Source organism: Dendrobates tinctorius, unplaced genomic scaffold, assembly GCF_039654945.1.
Source record: "Dendrobates tinctorius isolate UK_male_01 unplaced genomic scaffold, ASM3965494v1 ptg000395l, whole genome shotgun sequence".
Lineage (NCBI taxonomy): Eukaryota > Metazoa > Chordata > Amphibia > Anura > Dendrobatidae > Dendrobates > Dendrobates tinctorius.
Window position 1 is genome coordinate 246367 of NW_027362061.1, and position 15623 is coordinate 261989.

At 42.0% G+C, this 15623-nt stretch overlaps 1 protein-coding gene across 1 annotated transcript; it reads left to right on the top strand.

Annotated features, from left to right (window-relative positions):
- The first annotated feature begins 758 nt into the window (after positions 1-758).
- Positions 759-8693, top strand: LOC141076215 (uncharacterized). Its single transcript, XM_073563572.1, has 6 exons — positions 759-891; positions 1021-1200; positions 1282-1405; positions 1489-1586; positions 1785-1875; positions 7125-8693. The coding sequence occupies exons 1-6, from the start codon at positions 814-816 to the stop codon at positions 8564-8566; spliced, it is 2013 nt and encodes a 670-aa protein (XP_073419673.1). The 5' UTR covers positions 759-813; the 3' UTR covers positions 8567-8693.
- Positions 8694-15623: the final 6930 nt, after the last annotated feature.

Sequence of the window (15623 nt, forward strand, 5' to 3'; positions counted from 1 at the left end):
GGGTCGTTGTTCTGTTCGAAGACCCAGCCTCCACCCATCTTCAATGCTGTTACTGAGAGAAGGAGGTTGTTGGCCAAAATCTCCCGATACATGACCCCATCCATCCTTCCTTCAATACGTTGCAGTTGTCCTGTCCCCTTTACAGAAAAGCCCCGCCAAAGTATGATGTTTCCCCCACTAGGCTTCACGGTTGGGACTGTGTTCTTGGGGTTGTAAAAAGAAAAGGGGGAGACAGGGCGCTTCCAATGCGTAGGTCTGTATGGAAAGTAGTACCCATATATTACATATAGATAGAAGATTCCAGTGCGGGGAAGACGGGAAACCTTCATATAGACAGCCGGCGGGGATGGAGGCAGTGACCGACTCTGGCCACATCTGTCTCTAGAGCCACAGTAGAAGATGAAGATGTCGTCCTCATCATGAAGGAGTTATTTCTCATGTCGCGTGTAATGAATATCTCCTGCAGTATTGCTAATGCCGATTCCAGTGTCGGTAATGAGACGAGAATTAGCGTTATGGAAGATGAGTCTATGAGGAACGTGTTCAGCTGCCGACTCCGAGGAGGAAACTGCTTGTTGTCTGTGGCCTAAATATATAGGTTTTATTAGTAGATGTCAGGGGAGAAAACTAAACCCTGTAAGATAATAAATCTCCTCATATGTTTCCCTTATTCTCTCCAGTAATTGTATTATTACACAGGATTCTTATGATGTTACATCGGATCATCTTCTTCTCATTCAGGTCTCTACAATATCGGATCCTCTCAGTGAAGATCTTCTACAAAAGAGAATTTTCCGGATTTACCCATCAAGGATGGATATGGACAGAGACAAGATGGCGGAGAGGATATTACACCTCACCCTAGAGATCCTCTTCCGTCTCACTGGAGAGGTGAGAGATTCTGATGACGTCACATTACATCATTCTTATCTATGGGAATAACAGATGGACAGAACTGGAGAGGTGAGGACTCTGGGAATGTCTGGAGTGAGATTTATTAATGTGTCTCTCCATTACCAGGATTACACAGTGGTGAAGAAGACCTCTAGTGATCGCTGTCAGGACCCTGTGTCTGAGGGATGTGGAAGACCCCTGAGCCCAATCACGGGGCCTCCACCTCACCCCCTGATCCATGAGGACATCAATGACCAGAAGATTCTAGAACTCATCTACAAGATGATTGAGCTGCTGACTGGAGAGGTGACACTGCTGGGAATGCTGGGACATTATACAGTAACACTATGAAGGGATCGGGGATGACGGTATCATTGTATGTGTCAGGTTCCTATAAGGTGTCAGGATGTCGCTGTCTATTTCTCCATGGAGGAGTGGGAGTATTTAGAAGGACACAGAGACCTCTACAAGAACGTCATAATGGAGGTTCCCCAGCCCCTCACATCTCCAGGTAATAGACAGGACTAAATACACACGGCCTATAATTATCTGTATGTAGAGAATGAATTCAGTCCCTGTATGTGTTTCCTCCAGATCTATCCAGTAAGAGGACAACACCAGAGAGATGTCCCCGTCCTCTTCTTCCACAGAACTGTAAGCAAGAAGATCCCAGTGCTCCTCAGGATCATCAGGTAGATGGAGAGAAGGTGTCAGGAGATCTCCCCTATGATGTGTAGACGGCTGTGAAGGTCTTGTGCTCAGTCTTGTTTTATCCGCCAGTATTATATGTTTTATACTTGTGTAATGAGAGCGGTGGAGATGGCAGGATTAGAGCTGATCATAGATGGGACTTCTCCATCTGTCGGTGACTTTTACAATATTTGTTTCAGGGTGAAGATCTGACCCATATTAATACTACAGAGACATATGTGAGGGGTGATGAGTGGTGTAAAGAGGAGATTCCCACATATGACTACCCAGGTGAGTAGTAACCACTGAATGCAGAGAAGTCACAGATTCCTCTCAGTCACCGGCTGTGGCTGCTTTATCGGTGGTGTAGTCCGGCCGTATTACCATGATCACCATTTTGCCTCTAGACCACAACATTCTCCTCCACCCAAAACTGTTCAAATGACTTTGGGCATTGAAAGCCCTTTTCTATAGAACTTACAACCTGGAGGATCAACCTACCTGTAATATACATTTATTCCCGCCTGCAGGAGATGTGTTGGCTCCAGCCCTGGTGTCATGGATTCAATCCTCGTCATACATTACATTGTTTTTGAATTCAGATTCCTGCACAATCTCTCCTGAAATGGGGAGCAATATTATTTCCTTTAATCTTCTGCTCAGGATTCATAGTAGCTCCAATGCTCCACCATAAATGAGGGCAACTCTGGTTTACTGTTGTGTAATCTGTATTTGTAGTTTTCAGTTAATGAGATTCTCGTGCTCTAGGGCGGGGCTGTGGGTGGGGCTTTATGTGGTGCTCTGATTCCATATTCATCTATATTGGCTTATGACAGGTCGCTGATCCCTCACTGACCTGCCCCCATTATTACATAATGCATATAATAGCATTGATATTATTGGTGATAATGCCTATAATATTGTGGCTATTGTGAGGCTTAGAAAGAAATTACATCCAGCACAATGTCACCGGTGATGGCGGCGCCTGCGCAGTAACATCTATATCAACTATATCAAATTTTTTTCTTAGGAAGTTATAAGGGTTAAAAGTTAAACAGCGATTTATCATTTTTACAACAAAATTTACAAAACCATTTTTTTAGGGACCACCTCACATTTGAAGTGAGTTTGGGGGGTCAATATGACAGAAAATACCCCTAAGTGACACCATTCTGAAAACTGCACCCCTCAAGGTGCTCAAAACTACATTCAAGAAGTTACTTAACCCTTCCGGTGCTTCACTGGAATGAATGGAATGTGGAAGGAAAAAATAAACATTTACTTTAATTTTCTTTCACAAAAATTTTCCTTTAGCCCTATTTTTTTTTTTACTTTCGCCAGGGTAACAGGTCAAAATGGGCTATACGTTTTGTTGTGCAATTTCTCCTGAGCATGCCGATACCCCATATGTGGGGGAAATCTACTGTTTGGGCGCACGGCAGGGCTCGGAAGGGAAGGAGCGCCATTTGATTTTTTGAATGTAAAATACAGTATGCTGGAATAATTAGTGGTTGCCATGTCGCGTTTTGAGAGCCCCTGATGTGCCTAAACAGTGGAAACCCCCAACAAGTGACACCATTTTGGAAACTAGACCCCTTAGGGAACTTATCCAGATGTGTATTGAGCACCTTGAACCCACAGGTGCTTCACAGAAGTTTATAACATGGCGCCATGCAAATAAAAAAAAATACGATTTTTCACAAATAAATCTTTTTAGCTCCATATTTTGCATTTTCATAAGGGTAACAGGAGAAATTGCTCCATAAAATTTGTTGTGCAATTTCTCCTGAGCACGCCGATACCCCATATGTGGGAAAATACTACTGTTTGGGCGCATGGCAGAGCTTGGAAGGGAAGGAGCGCCGTATTGGAGAGCAGATTTTGCTGGAAGTGTTTGTGGGTGATATGTCACATTGTCAGAGCCCCTGAGGTGCCAAAATAGCATAAGCCCCCACAAGTGACCGCATTTTACCAAATACCTCCCTGAATGAATTCTTCTCGTGGTGCAGTGAGTATACTGACACCACTGCTGTTCCATAGAAAATTATACCATTGGGCAGTGAAGAAAAAATAATTGCTGTATTTTTCGGACTATAAGACGCACCCCAAATTTTCAACGGAAAATAGGGGAGAAAAATGTGCAAAATGGGGGTCCATCTTACATCCGAATTCAGCTTACCGGGGGGGGGGGGGTGGAATCAGCACAGGTGCAAGAGTGGTCACAGACGTTGTTCGGTGGTCCAGGCTGGTGCGGTGGCCTCCGGAAACTCCCATTCCAGGCTGGTGTGGCAGCGGTGCTCTGTGCTGGGGCAGTGGCAGTGGCAGCGTTCTGTGCTTGGGTGGAAGTGCTCTGTGCTGGGTCGGCAGCGCTCCACCTGTGGCGGCGGCAGCACTCTGTGCTGGGGCAGCGGCACTCTGTGCTGCGTGGGGGGCTTTGCCGCCATTTTGTCAAAGCCTTAGGCCCCTGCAGCTCCATTGCTGTGATGGCCTCCGGGAGAATGGCAGCTGGGGGCGGTGCATGCTCAGATTTAGATCTCGGCAACGAGATCTCGGGGCGAGATCTGAATCTGAGCATGCGCCGTTCACAGCGGCCATTTTTCTGGAGACCACCGCATCGTAGCAATGAAACTGCAGGGGTCTCTGGACTTTGACAAAATTCCAGTGGAGCCCGACACGCAGCACAGAGCGCAGCCGCCACAGCATTTGTAAGTAAATTCCTACTATAAGACGCATCCCCATTTCCCCACTAAATTTTTTGGCAAAAAGTGCGTCTTATAGTCCTAAAAATATGGTACATTTTTATCCCTAAATGTTGTTTTAACCCCAGATTTTACATTGGAAATTAGGTAGATAGGTAAATGGTCACTACACCCAGAGATGAATTCACAGAGGGGGGTCATTTCTAATTCCCAGAGGGGTGTCATTTCTAAAATGGGGTCACTTCGGGGGGAATCTGCTTTTATGGCACTTTGGAGAGCCGCTAAGTGCCAGAACAACAGAATCCCCCCTGAAGTGACACCATTTTGGAAATGACACCCCTCTGGGAATTCATCTATGGATATAGTGACCATTTTCACTACATGGTTGATTTCCAGAAACTCGTAGTGGAAGTTTTAGAGCAAAAATTGCAAAAATGTCATTGTAGTGCCCAATATATTGTGCCCAGCTTGTGTCTCTGGAGACCTCCCCCCACCTACCACCGGAAATTGTTAAGTCAGCTCTACTCAAATGTGTCTGTCACTAAATAAACCAAATGCTTGAATGTCAAAACAGTTCAAAAACGTGGTTCTGTGTGTAATATTGTAAAGTCGTCATGGAGGCATAAGGCTGGCAATGATGGGCATTGTGGGTAATAATAGCGGGGATCATGCCTCATTCCTCTCTAGGAACATACACGACATCTTCTCTGGGGGTTCTTTCTTGTTTCAGTTACTGGGATGAGTGCAATAAAATGTCGCTCAGTGAGTCTTCTCACATCTTCACATACTAAAGGATTGGCGGGGACAAAATTATCAAAAACAAGATTTTCAGTGACCTCTTCCTGATAATCAAGGAAAGTATCTGCATTTCCGGCTTTTTTGTATAACACAAAAGAATTATATGTGGCCACCTGAAACAAATACATGACTAACTTTTTATACCAGATATATGATTTTCTTGATACCTGGTATGGCTGTAGAACCTGATCTGCAAGGTCCACACCCCATATATTTGTTGTAGTCAATGACAGACACAGGTTTTGGAGTAGTGGATCCCTGTTGGTCTGCAGTGGCCCTTGTGGCATCTGTGTGGATCGAGCTCAGGATAAAAATATCTTTTTTATCCTTATACTTAAGGGCAAGCAGCTCTCCATTGTGTAAAGCCCCTGACTGCCCCTTTCGGAAATTTTCTTTGACCAATGATTGTGGAAACCCCTGATGGTTTTTGCGAATAGTCCCACAAGCCCCTATGTTATGTTCAACCAGACTTTTAAATAGAGGTATGCTGGTGTAGTTGTTGTCAACATACAGATTGTAGCCTTTTTGTAAAAAAAAGGCTCAAAACCATTTTTCCAGGTGTCCCCAGATAAGTAGGGCCTCCTGGTGGGTTTAGTTCGCTGTCTTTCCCCTCATAAATGTGAAAAGCTGATGTGTATCCGGTTGAACTCTCGCACATTTTATAGAGCTTTATTCCGAACCTTGCCCTCTTAGAAGGAATAAATTGCTTGAGGTGCAGTCTTCCTTAGAATTTTACAAGGGACTCATCAATGGAAATGTTTTCTGTTGGGGTGTAGAGCTTTCAGAACTTTTCTGTCAAGTCTTTGATGATGTGTCTGATTTTGAATAGTCTGTCATGTTCTGGGGCATTTCTGGGCAGGCATTGACTATTGTCATTAAAATGCCAAAATCTCATGAGCCTTTCATAACGGGTCCTAGGAAGAACGGCAGAAAACATAGGGGTGGCTTGATCAGGGCAGTTGGACCAATAGGACAGAATGGTCATTTTTTTTTAACAAGTTCCATATTGAATGTAAGTCCTAAAATTTTTTTCATTTTTAGGACATTAGTTGGTGTCCATAAATTTGACCTAGCATAATAGGATCGTGGATTCTGGCTGATGAATTGGGACGCATATAAATTTGTAGGACAATATGCTCTAGAAAGCTATCTGTCAGAAACAAATTAAAAAAATTAATTGGTCCAAATTTTTCCACCTCCACGTTTATACCAGGAATGGCATTAAAATTATGGATGAATGGAGTAGCCGAATCCGAAGCCTCCCATCTGGGAAATGCTACATCAAGAGGCAAAGCCCCTTGGACATTGGTGTGCACCAATTCACGAGCACTAGGGACAGCGCTAGTACTGGGCATTGTTCCCTGAGTTGGAGACATTTCTCCAGAAGCGCTATTTGTCCTTCTTGTTGTACTGGTCCTTGTGTGTGAGGATGGACCAGAATCACTGCTCATTTCTGAGCTATCACTGTCGCTGCTACTAAAGCCCTCGAAATCCACATCATCATCTGACACTGCACTTTCTTCACTGTCAGACCATAAAAGTGCATAAGCCTCCTCTGCACCATAATACTGACCGGCCATTTTATTCGTTTTTATTTTTTTTCCCTGGAAATAGAAAACTCTGATGTGACCAAATTATTGGGGAGACAATTGAGAAAAGCCTAATTCTTCCCTAACTTTAGAATAAACCCTAACTATAGCATTAACTCTAACCTGACTTATCTGTTTTTCCATTGACAGATGATGGACCTGAGTGGGGACTTGTCTTTTGTGAGATGAGAATTGGTATTATTTTCGACTACATAACATTGATTGGTTTCTTTATATTCAATATTTGGGAGGCAGAATGAACCAACAGTTGAACACCACACACTACTGGTTCATCCAACAAGGTTTTTTATTAGACTGTGAACTGTCATTGTCTTGGGAAATAATTAAAGTTTTTTACATAGCTTTCCATTTTTATGGACAGTTTAAGTAGAAGTGTTCAAAAATATAAAACTCAAGGATATTTTATTAATAAAAATTATTTTTATCTTAGCAGATGACTGTACCAGGAGATCAGAGGGACAGCTGACATCTTCAACTTTTAAATCTGATGATCTTGAGGTCCTACAAGATACAACTGAAGTGATTGCTGTTACTCCTGATATATCATCATCCATTCACAGCAAAAATCTGTCATCTGATCCTATGAAACAGGTCCCATCTTCTGATTCATCACAGACTACTAAGGAAAATCAAAGTCACAAAAGAGGCATTAACAAACAAACTGCTCATTTAGCAAAGAAGCCATTTTCATGTTCAGAATGTGGGAAATGTTTTGCACATAAATCACTGCTTGTTACTCACCATAGAACTCACACAGGGGAGAAGCCTTTTTCATGTTCAAAATGTGGGAATTGTTTTAACCAGAAAGTGAGTCTTGATGAACACCATAGAGTTCACACAGGAGAGAAGCCTTTTTCCTGTTCCAAATGTGGGAAATGTTTTGCACGTAAAACACAGCTTGTTACTCACCATAGAACTCACAAAGGGGAGAAGCCTTTTTCATGTTCAGAATGTGGGAAATGTTTTAGCCAAAAATCAGATTTGGTTAAGCACCAGAGAACTCACACAGGGGAGAAGCCTTTTTACTGTTCAGAATGTGGGAAATGTTTTAACAATAAATCAGATTGTGTTAAGCACCAGAGAATCCACACAGGGGAGAAGCCTTTTTCATGTTTAGAATGTGGGAAATGTTTTACACAGAAATCAAATTTTGTTACCCATCAGAGAACTCACACAGGGGAGAAGCCTTTTTCATGTTCAGAATGTGGGAATTGTTTTAGGCATAAATCAGATTGTGTTAAGCACCAGAGAACTCACACAGGGGAGAAGCCTTTTTCATGTTCAAAATGTGGGAAATGTTTTAACCAGAAAGTGAGTCTTGATGAACACCATAGAGTTCACACAGGGGAGAAACCTTTTTCATGTTCAGAATGTGGGAAATGTTTTGTACGTAAATCAAATTTTGTTACTCACCATAGAACGCACACAGGGGAAAAGCCTTTTTCATGTTCAGAATGTGGGAAATGTTTTAGCCAAAAATCAGATTTGGTTAAGCACCAGAGAACTCACACAGGGGAGAAGCCTTTTTACTGTTCAGAATGTGGGAAATGTTTTAACAATAAATCAGATTGTGTTAAGCACCAGAGAATCCACACAGGAGAGAAGCCTTTTTCATGTTTAGAATGTGGGAAATGTTTTACGCAGAAATCAAATTTTGTTACCCATCAGAGAACTCACACAGGGGAGAAGCCTTTTTCATGTTCAGAATGTGGGAAATGTTTTAGGCATAAATCAGATTGTGTTAAGCACCAGAGAACTCACACAGGGGAGAAGCCTTTTTTATGTTCAGAATGTGGGAAATATTTTAACCAGAAAGTGCTTCTTGATCGCCATCAGAGCAGTCACACAGAGGAGAAGCCATTTTCATTTTCTTAATGTGGGACAAATTTTACTTGGAAATCAACTGTTAATAAACATCAGAGATGTCACATAGGTGAGAAGCCTTTTTTATGTTCATAATGTTGGAATAGTTTTAACCAAAATTAAATCTTTTTAAATGGTTTGTCTCTTGTCATTCCTCATGTTTGCTGACAGAAGGATAAAACTAAACCTTATTACTTCCAAATGTAAATCTATACCCATAATTCACCCCCTGAAGGTTAGTCGGAAAGTGACTAATAGAAAAAACATATACCCCACAGTTCAGTATATAGGGTGAGGTGACGTATACACACTCACTCTCCAAGCCTCTTATTACTATGAGTTTCATCGTCCTCACCAAAGACGACTCATTAAGAGACTATTTAATATTGGCATATACTCAAGTGAGACTAAACGATAAAAAAAAACTAAAATCATGAATCATGTTATTCTAAACAGTCAGAAATCTAGCCACATATTAGCAGATCCCAAACTTAAAAAATATACTTCGGAAGTTTATAAGCCACTCCAGTGTCAGGAATATATAGTATGAATTTAAATTTACCAAATGACTGCAATAAAACAATTTAAACATTTAAAGGGGTCTGAATACTTTCCATACCCACTGTATCAGTAAAAATAACTCCTCTTTATTAGGTAAAGTATAAAAGAATTGCGCCATTTTTCGATACCCGTCGCGTCTCCATTTTTCATGATCTCGGGTTGGGTGAGGGCTTATTTTTTGTGTGCCGAGATGACGTTATTAATGGAGATCATTTTGGTGCAGATACGATCTTTTGATCTTTCCTTTTTTGCATTTTAATACAACGCTGCGGCGACCAAAAAAAAAGTAATTCTGGCGTTTTGACATTTTCCTCATTACGCCATTTACCGATCGGGTTAATTCTTTTTTATAGTGATAGATCGGGCGATTCTGAATGCGGCTACAACAAATATGTGTATGTTTGATTTTTTATTGTTTTATTTTGAAAGGGTGATTTGAACTTTTATATTTTTTAAAATATTTTTAAAAACTTTTTTTTTTTACTTTTGGCATTGTGAAGACATACAGCATTGTATCTTAATTAACAAGACAACTATTTTTTAGACGAAGAATAATAGAATGTTATCTGCAGGGCTGTGGAGTCGGTAAGCCAAACCTGCGACTCCGACTCCGACTCCTCAATTTCCCTTACACTGACTCCGACTCCAACTCCGACTCCACGACTCCGACTCCCACACATATTGCTTATATTTAAGTGAAAAATTTATTGTAGTACAATGTGAACCTCAGACATTTAATCATTTTTATGATCCAATAATCAAGATATTTATATAGACCAGAATATATATTGGTGTACTACCCGGTTTTCATTCTTTTTGGTACAGATACGATATGGATAGACAGATATGGAAAAATGGATAGATAGAGCAGATTTCTAATCTGCTTTTGCTATTGAAAACATCTATGAGCTCAAAAACCTTTCAGGTGATGCAGTTTTTTAAAAAGATGATCAGCTTTTGCAGCTGAAAAACGTATCCTCAAAAAACACAGGAAAAACGCTGTGTGTGAATGTAGCCTTAGATCAGGAATATAACAGCCATTTATAGGACATTTCATAACTTTCCCAAACTCCTATGAAAAAATATTCAGCACATCCTGCATTGAATTACTGTACCCAATTTATTATATATTTTAGGAGTCGGAGTCGCTCCATTTTATACCGACTCCAACTCCGACTCCACCAAAATGAGCACCGACTCCGACTCCACGACTCCACAGCCCTGGTTATCTGTATGTTGGCTTTAAATTTAAGTGTTGATTTCTAGTTGGTCAGGAAAACAGACTTTTGTTTGTGTAAGCCGGTAATATTGACTTTTATTGTGCGCTTATCCTTGATCACTAGTGATGATTGCTGATATGCTAATTATATATTGTATTATGGAGCCAGTTTGTTGACTTCTAAAGCAGAGAGGGAAAAACTATGCAAATAGTTTAAATAATCAAGTAATGCTATAATAATCTCATCTCCATTCTTACCCTTTATGTAAATACTCAGTGAGGGACAGTTGTTAAGTCTAAAAATAGGTTACATGCCTCTGTATAAAGAGACTGAGAGAGAAACAGCCAGAGAGATTCTGCCAAGACATCCATACATCCCAAAAGGACCAGAGACAGGACAGAAGACACAACATCATCACAAGGGACACGGATCTATCATTCTATAGGAAACAACCTAGGGGTTTTCAGCCTTGGTTGGAAGAATACAGATCTGCTCCATTGACCATCACTGAACCATGGATACATTCGGAGGAGCCAGATTGTGATCTTTGGACCAACTGGCCTTGTACCTTGTACGGACTCCATGAACTGTCATCTTCCTACACTTGTTACCTCCTCTCTGTGTGCGTGCCACAGGTGGAGTAGCGAACCTGAAAGATCTGAAGTCACAGCAGCTATTATCCCGGTGGATCAATTCCGGCAGTGACAAGCATAGAGGTCTGCTGGAGACCTCTGGTTGTCATGTCAACCCATCGGTCACCCATGATCACATGATGAGGTCACCAATGGGTGGGATTTCCAGTGCTTGCTGGAAGTGCGCATTAAATGCCACTGTCAGAGGCTGTTAGGGGCCAATGGCAGCTGTTCAAAACAGCTGACATGTGCTGGAAAAGATGTGGGCTCACCGCCGGTGCCCACATCAAAGAGAGGAAGTACATTTACACCCAATGTCAGAAAGGGGTTAAAGGAGATTGTTTTTACAGAGACAGAAGTGGTAATCAATCATGTATACATACAGATAATTACAAAAATACACAGCTTCTAATGGTAAATAGTAAAGAGTTAAGACAAGAAAATATAATTTGTGTAAATCATGTGTAGATATAAAAATTCAGGCAAATGTCAAATGTTGTAGCGCCATCTAGTGGCCATGTGCAAAAGTGCCATCATAGAGTAACATGTATCCTAAGAGAGCGTCACTATCAAGGTGGAGATGAGATAAGTGCACCGTATTTATTGAGTGTAAGATAAATCCATACATAGATATATGTAACCGGATTGTAGATCTATCACTGGATATCAGTGTATGAGGGGAATAGATCCTGTGCACTTATAGATGAATAGCTTATATAAAGAGAGGACACGGGGGGCATGTCTGGATGAGGAGCTGAGTGGGCGCAGAGAACGCTAGCTCCGGGCCCCAGCAGCAACTAACGGTGGGGGAAACCCGCAATTCCACTCACCACGACCTCAGACGGGGTCCGGGCACTGATGGGGCGCGTCACGAGGAGCATTGGAGCAGCGCTGGGCAGGATACCGGTCATTTTGCCGGAGCCTGGGAAAATCCAAGATATATGGGGGAACAATATGGAGCTTCTAATGGGGGCAGTATATGGGGGAACAATATGGAGCTTCTAATGGGGGCAGCATATGGGGGAACAATATGGAGCTTCTAATGGGGGCAGTATATGGGGGAACAATATGGAGCTTCTAATGGGGTAGTATATGGGGGAATAATCTATGGAGCTTCTTATGGGGGCAGTATATGGGGGAATAATCTATGGAGCTTCTTATGGGGGCAGCATATGGGGAATAATCTATGGAGCATTTCCCACCCTAGGCTTATACTCGAGTCAATAAGTTTTCCCAGTTTTTTGTGGCAAAATTAGGGGGGTCGGCTTATACTCGAGTATATACGGTAAATCTGACCAAATCGCAGACAGATGTGAAGAATACTTTAGAGAGTTATATCAGGGCTGTGGAGTCGGAGCTCATTTTGGTGGAGTCTGAGTCGGTATAAAATGGACCGACTCAGACTCCTAAAATATATAATAAATTGGGTACAGTAATTCAATGCAGGATGTGCTGAATATTTTTTCATAGGAGTTTGGGAAAGTTATGAAATGTCCTATAAATGGCTGTTATATTCCTGATCTAAGGCTACATTCACACACAGCGTTTTTGCTGCGTTTTTTGAGGATACGTTTTTCAGCAGGCAAAAGCTGATCATCTTTTTAAAAAACTGCATCACCTGAAAGGTTTTTGAGCTCATAGATAATGTTTTCAATAGCAAAAGCAGATTAGAAATCTGCTCTATCTATCCATTTATCCATATCTGTCTATCCATATCGTATCTGTACCAAAAAGAATGAAAACCGGGTAGTACACCAATATACACTCACTGGCCACTTTATTAGGTACACCATGCTAGTAACGGGTTGGACCCCCTTTTGCCTTCAGAACTGCCTCAATTCTTCGTGGCAGAGATTCAACAAGGTGCTGGAAGCATTCCTCAGAGATTTTGGACCATATTGACATGATGGCATCACACAGTTGGCGCAGATTTGTCGGCTGCACATCCCTGATGCGAATCTCCCGTTCCACCACATCCCAAAGATGCTCTATTGGATTGAGATCTGGTGACTGAGGAGGCCATTTGAGTACAGTGAACTCATTGTCATGTTCAAGAAACCAATCTGAGATGATTCGAGCTTTATGACATGGCGCATTATCCTGCTGAAAGTAGCCATCAGATGTTGGGTACATTGTGGTCATAAAGGGATGGACATGGTCAGCAACAATACTCAGGTAGGCTGTGGCGTTGCAACGATGCTCAATTGGTACCAAGGGGCCCAAAGAGTGCCAAGAAAAAATTCCCCACACCATGACACCACCACCACCAGCCTGAACCGTTGATACAAGGCAGGATGGATCCATGCTTTCATGTTGTTTACGCCAAATTCTGACCCTACCATCCGAATGTCGCAGCAGAAATCGAGACTCATCAGACCAGGCAACGTTTTTCCAATCTTCTACTGTCCAATTTCGATGAGCTTGTGCAAATTGTAGCCTCAGTTTCCTGTTCTTAGCTGAGAGGAGTGGTACCCAGTGTGGTCTTCTGCTGCTGTAGCCCATCTGCCTCAAAGTTCGACGCACTGTGCGTTCAGAGATGCTCTTCTGCCTACCTTGGTTGTAACGGGTGGCAATTTGAGTCACTGTTGCCTTTCTATCAGCTCGAACCAGTCTGCCCATTCGCCTCTGACCTCTGGCATCAACAAGGCATTTCCGGCCACAGAACTGCCGCTCACTGGATTTTTTTTCTTTTTCGGACCATTCTCTGTAAACCCTAGAGATGGTTGTGCGTGAAAATCCCAGTAGATCAGCAGTTTCTGAAATACTCAGACCAGCCCTTCTGGCACCAACAATCATGCCACGTTCAAAGGCACTCAAATCACCTTTCTTCCCCATACTGATGCTCGGTTTGAACTGCAGGAGATTGTCTTGACCATGTCTACATGCCTAAATGCACTGAGTTGCCGCCATGTGATTGGCTGATTAGAAATTAAGTCTTAACACACAGTTGGACAGGTGTACCTAATAAAGTGGCCAGTGAGTGTATATTCTGTTCTATCTAAATATCTTGATTATTGGATCATAAAAATGATTAAATGTCTGAGGTTCACATTGTACTACAATAAATTTTTCACTTAAATATAAGCAATATGTGTGGGAGTCGGAGTTGGAGTCGGTGTAAGGGAAATTGAGGAGTCGGAGTCGCAGGTTTGGCTTACCGACTCCACAGCCCTGAGTTATATGACTCTCAACTGAATCCCACTATAGAAGAGATTGATGAGGACTTGGACCATATAGAATTTCCTAAACTTTCTGGTGAGGATCGGGCATTCTTGGATAGAGATATCACGTTGGAGGAAATTCGGGAAGCGGCCATGTCTCTCTCCAATGGGAACACTCCGGGCCCTGATGGCATGCCCATAGAACTATATAAAAGATACATCGATCAGACAGGGCCGGGTCTGCTGCAAACCCTCTCCGAAGCACTTGTAAAACACTCGCTTCCCCAATCCTTTTATGATGCCACTGTAGAGGTAATTCCAAAGCCAGATAAACCTTCTGAGGAGTGTGGTGCTTATCGCCCTATATCCCTGCTTAATACAGACTATAAAATACTCACTAAACTTATAGCTAATAGAAAGCGGTAATACTAAGCATTGTACACGAAGATCAATCCGGCTTTATGCCAGGAAGATCTACTTCCTCTAATGTTAGAAGGGTACAGGTTCTAATGCAGATAGGCCACAAATATAGGAAACCTCGGGCGATAGCCTCTTTAGATACAGCCAAGGCTTTTCATTCATTGGAGTGGAAATTTTTGCAACGTGTGCTTCTGAAATTTGGCTTCTCTGACAAATTTTACAAGTGGATTGAACGACTCTCTTACATGCCGAGAGCGAATATACTTGTTAATGGCTCGCTATCTGAGTATTTTAATCTGGGTAGAGGGACTAGACAGGGCCGCCCACTATCCCCAATGCTCTTTGCCCTCGCGATTGAACCAACTGCACTTAGGATTAGACAAGATCTTTTGGTGGAAGGAATTAATGTTAATTCTAGGGTGGACAAGGTGGGATTATATGCTGATGATCTGGTTCTCTTTCTAGATAAAATAGAGCACTCTCTTCCAAGAGCAATTCACCTTATCAATCGTTTTGGAGAATTGTCAAGTCTTAAAATTAATTGGAGTGAATCTGTGGTCATGCCGCTAGTCGGTAACATAACCGTACGATATAATTCCTTATGGAAACATATTATATAGACACAGAGGATGTCCCCAGAAGTTCCGTAGGATTTGGGAAAGGTGGTGTAACTCACCCATGTCACACTTGGCTCCTAATGCCATGGTCTCCTCCATCTCGGATACAGTCCCTGATGTATATCCCTTCCAGAGTATGAGAGTGATGATATGTGTGGGCTTGAGAATATGTGTCTATTATAACCTGACCTGGTACGAGCTCATAACTCTGATAATGATCCTGTTGGTGAGGAGGAGCAATGCTTTATAGAGCACATTATGGTGAATGCTATGTCTCATTCGTTTTGTTTATTATAGAAAGTGTGATATTATATCTCTGTCCCTGTGGACGGTGATTATACGGATTATTCTGATCTTACACTGCATTGTCATATGTTTGTCATCTTATTTTGTGGAATCTTTCAATAAAAAGAGTTTAAAAAAAAGAAATAATCCGTCACTATATGGAAAACAGAGTC